The sequence below is a fragment of the Mastomys coucha genome, unplaced genomic scaffold, assembly GCF_008632895.1.
Source record: "Mastomys coucha isolate ucsf_1 unplaced genomic scaffold, UCSF_Mcou_1 pScaffold5, whole genome shotgun sequence".
Classification (NCBI taxonomy): Eukaryota; Metazoa; Chordata; class Mammalia; order Rodentia; family Muridae; genus Mastomys; species Mastomys coucha.
The window spans coordinates 45,836,184-45,845,116 of NW_022196911.1; the positions used below are offsets into that span (position 1 = coordinate 45,836,184).

General features: G+C 48.0%; 1 protein-coding gene across 1 annotated transcript in view; it reads left to right on the forward strand.

The window, feature by feature from the left end:
* Positions 1-8,933, forward strand: part of Adamts2 (ADAM metallopeptidase with thrombospondin type 1 motif 2) — a 219,480-nt gene that overhangs the window by 136,139 nt on the left and 74,408 nt on the right. Inside the window, exon 4 of the mRNA XM_031351754.1 lies at positions 7,205-7,407. Within this exon, the coding sequence (XP_031207614.1) occupies positions 7,205-7,407 (203 nt within the window). The remainder of the gene's footprint in view (positions 1-7,204; positions 7,408-8,933) is intronic.

Below are 8,933 nucleotides of genomic sequence, written 5' to 3' on the forward strand. Positions count from 1 at the left end.
CTTGTTCCAGTTCACACATCAATACCTGTCACTACATTCTCCTCCTGTTCCCACCCACCAATATTATCTTCCTGTCTCTACATGCACCTGCCTCGTTTTCGACACCAGCTGCCCTTCTGCTGGGTCTTGGGTTCCCACTGCATCTCTTCCATAACTCTAAGCCCTCCCAGCCCCAGGGTTCCTATGGGGCACTGGGGAAGCTGAGGTCTCCCTATGGCCACTATCTTTGAGGGGTCTTCATCCAAGGGGGAGAAGCAGTGAGTACCACTGTGAATCCATAAAAGATGTCAGAGCCTCTCACAACTGTCACCCCTGCTGAAGTTGCATGCTGTCTTGGGGAGGAGTTGCGGGGGAGTGTAACTTTTTCAAGGCCTATTTTTAATGATGGTTTTTAAACACTTTAACCTTCCTTATAGCCCACAACCCACCAGAGGTAATGGGAAAGAAAGGACATGAGGGAAGTGGACCTATTTAGAAAGGGTTCTTTGGAGCAACTCCTGTCTATGTTATCTGGAAATTGGCTGTTCAGTTCGCAGGCATCAGCAGCGCCAGCTCGATCCACTCACAAACACTCTATGGATATATCAGCAGTCCAGTTCGGTAGAGTTGGGATAGCAAACATGAATTAGTAGTGGTGGCACTACCTAGCAGAGAGAGCCAGGCCTCAGCCTCTGCACAGGTTAGCAGGAGGGACCTGGAGGATGCCAGGAAAAACTCTCTTCTGTGCCTCTCTCAGTGAAGTGAAGATCATCGAAGACAAGAGACCAACAAGCATTATATAGCTAGCTGCACTAGCAAGTTCAGCTCCGCCACCATCACTATCCATGGAATTCTATTTATATCCCTCCAAAATATCATGCACCCTCCCCAGGTTTTGCCTCGCCACGTGTCTTGCATCAGCACATGAGCCTGACTTAATACAAACTCCACATGAGTCGATCTCAGCTGACATCTCTCTGTTAATTAGCCCAGGTTGGTGGAAGCAGCAAAAAATTCACAACACACCACCAGAAAGTTTTGGGATGCAATTCTCTCTAGGTCCTGAAAAATATAGCTCAACTATACAATATAAGGAGCACCAATATATGCATGTTGTTAGCAAAGAATCCTTCATCATGTGTCCTTTTGCATGTCTGCTTTAGCAGAACATCCTTTCTCCTGTGTCTGCTTCAGCAAAACATTCCTTCACGAGTCTGACTTAGCCTTTGGCCTGTGTCCACTTCAGGAAAACACTCCACGTGTTTGCCCCAGCAAAACACCATCCAACACAACTGACATTCCAAAGAACCCTTACATTTCAATTTCAGAGGAGTGTCTTAAAACTTAGGATAAAAATGAATAAGGGTCCTCTTAAGGAGGAGACATCCTGGCTGGTACCCAAGGAATGAGAGAAATAGGAAGGCTCATTCCTAGGAGAGTGGACAGTAGGATCTTCTCCTGTCATGGAACAGTATACTTTCTATAGGTTTTAAGGCCCTGCCCTGACTTACATCATATGGTCCCCAGTGTTTAGTAAGGGCTATGGAGGTGTCAGTATAGGGATTGTGTCAGTAGTCATTGCATTAAGAAGTCAAATACCAGAGTGAAACAGCATAAAAGGGGGACAGGATTTGGGGTCACAGGTTGTGGGCCATGATCACTTGGCTTGTTGCTTCAGGCTATACTGTGTCAACTCGTATTATCATGGTGGGAGCAATGTGGAGGAAGAAGCTGCTCATCCTATGCCCACCAAGAATCAAATAGTCAGGAAGGGGCCAGGATCCCACTAGCTCTATCAAGGATGCATTCCAGGTAACCTAAGTTCCTTTTACAAGGCACAGTCTCTTGATGTTATCACCATCTTCCAGCAATGTCACAGGCTGGAGCCTGAGCCTTGACCATATGGCCTATGAACCAGTTAAGAGCAAACCTCCACTAAAAGTGGAGATCAAACATGGCCTTCTCTTTCACTCCTCAGAGCCCAGTGAGAAGTCAGGCATCAAGACATTAGAACTGGCTGGCTTCCCTCTGGACAGTCTGGGGCCTCCTCCAAGGTGTGGTCATGAGCTAATGTAGTGCCGGAGCAGAAAAGTGAAGAGGCCAACTCAGCAAAGGGACTGGTATAGACTTGCACAGGCCCCTCGTAAGCCCTCAGGCATCCTTGCATTACAGGGTTGTTACCAGTCCTGTCACATTCTTCTTTATAGGTGAGAGACTAAGTGTCTTTTCTACCAATTTTGGTTCTTCTGAACCAGCCCTTGTGCAGGTAGAGCATGGGGTATTTCCTAGGCCATGTCAATATTGGAAATGTTGGGCGTGGTGGTACATGCCTGCAATTCCATCACACAAGACATAAAGGTAGAAGTTCAAAGACATCCTAGTCTACGGAATAAGTTCCAGGACAGCCTGAGATACAGGGGAAGACGCTGTCTGAAGAACAATTAGAGCAAAAAAAACCCAATATTGGAGAACACATCCACACTTTGCTGTGACATATATTATTATTGCAAGATCATACTGCTCCTGACATAGGAATGATTATTCTTTTTGTTGTTGTTGCTACAGACAGGGTCCCATGTGTCCCAGGTTGGCCTTGACACCACCTGTAGCCAAGAATGATCTTGAACTCCTTATCCTCTTGCCTGCATCTCCTGAGTGCTAAGAGTATCAGTGAGCAGCACAGTTGCAATGCTGGGGGATCAAACACAACTAGGGAAGCAGATTCAGAATCATCACTCTTTAAGGAAAGATTCTAGTACTGGATCTTGGCCTGGGCTCCGGTCTAGCTCCCCCTCTCTGCCAATGTAGCTTGATGGACTTCAATCTTTTATTGCTCCCTGTTGATTGTCTTAATCCATTATGGGCTACTATCACAAAATGCCTTACATTGGGATATTTATCGAGGAAAGATGCTTATTTTGCTCACTGTTCTGAGGAATGAAAACTTCAAACAACATTCTGGCAATAGCACCGCCTGGCGGTGTCACAACATATCAAATGGCATCATGTAGAATATATTCCAGAGGAAGAGACTGCTGGACAAGAGTAGAAGCCAAGATGAGGGTCCACATGCCCTCTTTTATAACAACTGGTCCCCGGGGGAATAGCCTAGTCCCAAGAGTCCTGCCCCACTTCCATCCGATGCCACTGGTTCTTTAACGAATCTGGAGCCATGTGACATGATTACAACCTTCCTCTAGACCCCATGTCTTGAGATTCTGCCATCTCAATAACTCTGTGTTGGGGACCTTGCTTCTAGCTCTTGAGGCCTTTCAGGGACAAGCCAGAGAGGAATGAGAACAACAAGGAGCCCCCTTCTCTTAGGGCACAGTTTCATCACTGTGAAGGGCTGTGCACATGTCTTTGTCGTAAAGGTCACTCTGAGGATGCTCAAAGGTGCGGCTCTCAGTCCATGGGCTCAGCACCCTTGCTGTACAGAGCTTGTGTAGGTGGGCTTGCCCACTGTCGCCCACTTAGTCCCCTGGTGGCTGCTGTCTCGGGCTTGCCTGGAACTCAGTTCCCTTGCTCCTATACTCTCCACAAGTCTGCTGATCTGCTCTCAGCATCTTTTCTTTGCCTTCTAGAGACTCTCAGACCAGGACTCTTGGATATGGTTTCTGCTGTGTCATCTTTATCAAAGCAAAGAGAGCTCCAGATGCCATCTGGAAGGGTCCCCAAGCCAGGAAATGCCAGGAACCAACTATCTTTTGTTTACTCATTTAAAAGATAGGCTCCAGTGAGAGACACATGGGAGAGGAGAGGGTCAGCCAACGAGGCATGGCTGCTGGGGCCCCTGTCTTCTCTCTAACATCTGTCAACACCCTTCCACTCACAGGGCCAGGGACTTCTGTGTGTGTGTGTGTGTGTGTGTGTGTGTGTCTGTGTGTGTCTGTGTGTCTGTGTGTGTTACTGGGAGAGGGAGCTGCCATTGTAGAAAGAGAAACTACAGGCAGCAGTATCCTCCTGCCTCAGCAGGAGATGGACAGCATTCATAGTTCATCACCTTGACTGCATTAGTAATGAAGGATGGAACATGAGGTCATGTGAACTACAAGCTGAGGACCAAGTGGAACAAAGGTCATTAGGTCAGGCTGACGATCCAGTATGGCTGGGTAGGCCCTGAAGGCCAGGGCTGTAGTCACTAGAAAGTTGATCTAGGACCTTTCAGGAACTTCTTGTTGGCCAGAGCTCCCTAGGAGAAACAGGCATATCAGGACCAGAGTTTAGCTTGTGTTAAGGTCACCGTTTTGAGGAAATAAGGGCGGTCTTTATGATTGATGAGGTGGAGTATCTGCCTGGCTGCCAACTTCCATTGGGACACAGAAGGGCAGGAAGGCAAGGTTCATGTGGCCCCAGGCCTGGGGGCAGTAGACCCCACCGCTATGTGCTGAGCCAGCTGGAGCAAGCCTGAAGCTTCAAGAAGTCAGATTGTTTGGAGTTGCTCCCTGACCCTAGGTTTTGGGACCTCTCTACCAAGGGCTGGGTCTTGGAGAAGGTGTTCTAAAGTAAGTAAAGTAAAGGTTAGGGTTAGGGTTAGGGTTCTCACAGGTAGTCAGCCCTGTGAGAGCTAATCTTGGTTGTCCCTCATACATTGGGAAGAGAGAATTACAGTTAGGGAATTGGCTCCATCAGGTTGGCCTGCAAGGCCTATGGAACTGCTAAATGATGGAGAAAAGCCGGACCCACCCCTAGGCTGTGTAAAGACTGCAAGATGAAGCAAGGAAGCAGAGATCTTCTATGGTTGCCTCTTCAGCTCCTCCTGATAGTTTCCTGCCTTGACTTCCTCAATAATAGCTTACAACCCTTAGCTGCCCACGTTGTTTTCAGTGTTTTACATAGAAACAGGAGAGCAAATTGGGGACCCCCCACACACAAAAATCATTGTGATAAGAGTAATATCAGCAACAATAATTACCATGCTGGAGATGAAGCTGGCATTTCCAAAAGAGCTTTTATAAAGCCTCATTGCTTTGGGCAGGCCTGAAGCATGCGGTTTGGCTAAACAACTCTGCCAGCTTGGCATTGCCGCTTCAAGAGATGGCTCAGATCAGCTACAGCCTCGTGGTGACTCTAGTGCCCACTACAGGAGAAGCACAGAAGAGTCCCTCTGTGCTGCCTTGGGGAGTGGGGTCAGAAGGGTACCCTCTGAGACCTTTAGAGCCCAAGAAGACATCAGGCTGGCAAGTGGCCTGGTGACCTGGGCCCCAACATGCCCTCTCTCAGTACACCTAGGTGATCCAAGGATGGACCTATCTCTAAATTTCTCAAGAGAAACTAGATGTTCTCAATGATTTCCAGTGTGAAATCTTCCAAGTTTCAAATGCTGTCAACGAAATTAGGTATTTTTAAAAAGTGCCTCGGGGCCCCAAGGAGTCCCCTTCAGTCTGTTGTTTTCCTGGGGCTGCCTTTGTGTGACCCTGAGCAAGATGAGGGCAGAAGGTGGTGTTCAGCTCCTGCCCCAAGGGAGGACTTTTTCTGTGGAAATTACCATCTTCTTTGCTTCCCAAGGTGACTCTGAAGGTGAGCTGTCCCTGTGCGCTAAAAATGCAAAGAAATAAATGCATGAAAATAGATCAGCAATCCCTCAAGCCCTGTGTCAGGTTGAAGTCCCAGGCAGCTCCTCTGGGAGCATCAGGGTGGCCCTGAATCATCTCCAGGCAGCCTAGCAACACTCAGCTCTGCATGGGCCCGGCCTGCAGGGCTGGCCCGTTCCCCATGCCTAGAGTAGCCCTGAGCAGGACCTCCCATGTCTGCGCATGTGTGCATGTGGGTGCATTGCATGCACATGTGAGCATATGGCTTTGCACTACAGATGTGTAGTTGTGTGTTTTAACTTATATATGTCTGTGCCAGCATGGTATGTATGTATGTGTGTGTCTAAATATATATGTTTATATACATATATTATAGGTAGTGTGTGTATATATACATATATATGTATATACAGGTTTACATACATATGTTATAGGTAGTGTGTGTGTGTGTATATAGAGAGATGTATATGTATATAGAGGTTTATATGTTATAGATAGTATGTGTGTGTATATATATACATATATATACACAGATTATACACATGCTATATGTTATAGGTAGTGTGTGTACGTGCATATGTTGTGTACGTGTGTGTGTGTGTGTACATGTGTATACACTGTCAGTTTGCTGTGTTAAAGATAAGCTGCAGAGCATGAAGCATCTGTCTAGTTGTCCCCCACACAAGGGTTTATTATCTGTAAAAATGGAGTAATTTGTACGGAAGGTGCCCACTATGTGACTGAGTGGAGAGATTTGCTGGGTAGCAGGAACAAGACCCTCGGCCAAGCTGCCTAATCTCTTCACAAGTGGCTACCCTCAGATGTTTGGTCTCACCAGTGTGAAGCAGACGGGAATCAAGGCTGAGGTAGAGGCTGTGGGTGTGGCACGTTGGGCTCTGGTCCTGATGCTGCTGCAGACCTTTACCCTCAGCTGAGAGCCCTCAGGCTCTACTTCTGAGCATGATCTGTGTGTAGCCAGGCACTGACTATTTGGGGGCAGGCAGGCAGGCAGGCAGCTCCCTCCCAGGGCAGACTGAAGGAGGTCCCTGAGCAATTCCATCAGTATCAGGGTGGGGGACAAAGTTCCCCTGTGGAGAAGGGGTCAGGCATGAAGGTCCAGACCCAGAATATGAATATCAGGCTAGTGGAGTCCCTGAAAGGTTGAGAGTTCTGGGAGAAAAGCTAGGAGTAAGGGGACACTGAACAGCACACACTGCCTGAGCTGAGCCTCCGGTTCCCCATTTATAGCAAAAGGCAAAGCCATCCTGTAGCTACAACAGCCTTTGGACACGTGGGCAGCCCTGAGCCTTTTAGGGAAGTGCGATAAGGGCTGGCACCACCACATCACTCCTGAGCTTCCTCGGTGTCTGTCCCCAATGCCAGCTGTGCTTTTGCCAGTGTCAGGAAGTCACCATGGTCCCTGATGCAATCTGCTGGGCAAAAGTTGGACTTGAAGCCACGGAGGTGTTAGCACTGAGCGTTTGTCACTATTGCCCTTCTCAGGATGTCTGGATGGGCACAGTGCCCCAGATTTAGGGTACTATGAGTTTGATAGGAGACAGTGGTCACCCTGATACCATCCCGATGCCTGGCTGTTAACTGAGTTGTACCCAAATGGATTCTGTCTTTCTGTAATGCCCCTGGGCAAGGGGTGACGGGCTGCTACCAAAGAAGATGTCCTTTCCTTCCAGGAGCCTCCCAGGGCAACCTGGACAGCCTCAGCAGAGCCCTAGGCGTCCTGGAGGAGCGCATCAACAGCTCACGGCGGAGGGTGCGCAGGCATGCCACGGACGATGACTACAACATTGAGGTCCTGCTGGGTGTGGATGACTCGGTGGTCCAGTTCCATGGGAAGGAGCATGTGCAGAAGTACCTGCTGACACTCATGAACATTGTGAGTCAAGGCTGAAGGGTGTAGGGGAACAGGATCGGGACCAGTCTCTTGGAGGCAGAGCTTGAGTAGGGCAGGGAAATCGGGTTTGGATGGGGACTGGGCAGTGGCTGGGTGAGTTTATGGGTGGATCCATCAGAGTAGAACATTAGTGAACTGGGCTGAAAGATGGATGTGATGGTTAGTGTTAACTGCTAACATAACAGACTCCAGAATCACCTTGGAGATCGGTCTCTGGGTGTGCTGGTGGGAAATTAATCTTGATTGCGTTAATTAATATGGGAAGACTCCTCCACTATGGGCAGTGCCATTCCCTAGGCTGGGATTCTGGGCTGTATAAGTGGAGAAAGGAGCTGAAATTATTCTTGATTGCATTAATTAAAGTGGGACAACTCCTCCACTGTGGGTAGCATCATTCCCTAGGCTGGAATTCTGGGCTGTATAAGTAGAGAAAGGAGTTGAGCAGCAGCCTTCATCCCTCTCTGCTTCCTGATTGTGTCTGTGATGTGACCAGCTGCCCTGAGCTCCTGCTGCCTTAATTTTCCCACTATGACCAACTGTGCTCTTGAACTGTGAGGCAGAATAAATTCTTTCTCACCTCAGTTTCTTTTGTCAGAGCATATTATCACAGCAATGGAGGAAGAAGCTAAGATAGAGGGGTATTGGAGGACTAAGCTGGACTCAGGGTGGGGCCCCATGGGGCAAAGCTAAGCTGACAGGCTGAGATCTTCTCCATTCAGGTGGTGGGATTCCCCCAAAGCCATGCTAGGAGATGAGAAGTTGCAGGAAGAACTAGGCTACAGCCATGACTATGTCTTTCAAATGGTGCATGAGGAGGGGCTGTTCTGTGGGAGGAGGGTGGGCTTGCAGGGCATTGCAATGAACAAGATCCTCCCCAGAACTAGCTGGAGGTGGACAGACAGACCTGGGTGATGATCTCTGTGTCTGCAGCTTAGCTCTGCCTTTCTAGGTCAGGTGCTGAGTCTTTGGGAACGAAGGTGGCACATAGATCAGGCTCTGGAGGTTCCTGGTGAAAAGATCCATCAGGGACAAAAGGAAGAAAGTGAGTGAGCTGAACCCTGGAGAAAGATTGCACCCATGAGTGGTCTCCCTCCTCTGAGTTGCCCTAGTTATCCCTTAGCTCCCTGAACCTCCACCTTTACCCTGCACAATTCTCTGCATTTGTTCATTTTATTTTGGAGAATGCTAATCTCACATTAATTTTTGAAAAGTACCTTTAATTTAATAATAATACAACCATAATTATTGAAGTTAACAAACCTCTGAGATATAGCTGTAATAATAATAGTAACAACAGAAATAAATAAAACCATAATTACTGCAACTAATGATCTGCCAATGTGTGGCTGGCTGTGTGCCAGGCCCAGGCTAGCCACTTGCTGTGGAAATATTCACTCTAAGCCTATAAGAGTGGTAGATATGCAGATCTCATCAACCTCCAGAGTATGTAATTAATCTTCCCCCAGATCCACTGCTATTCAACTCACAGGGAAAAGGTGGGGCTTAGA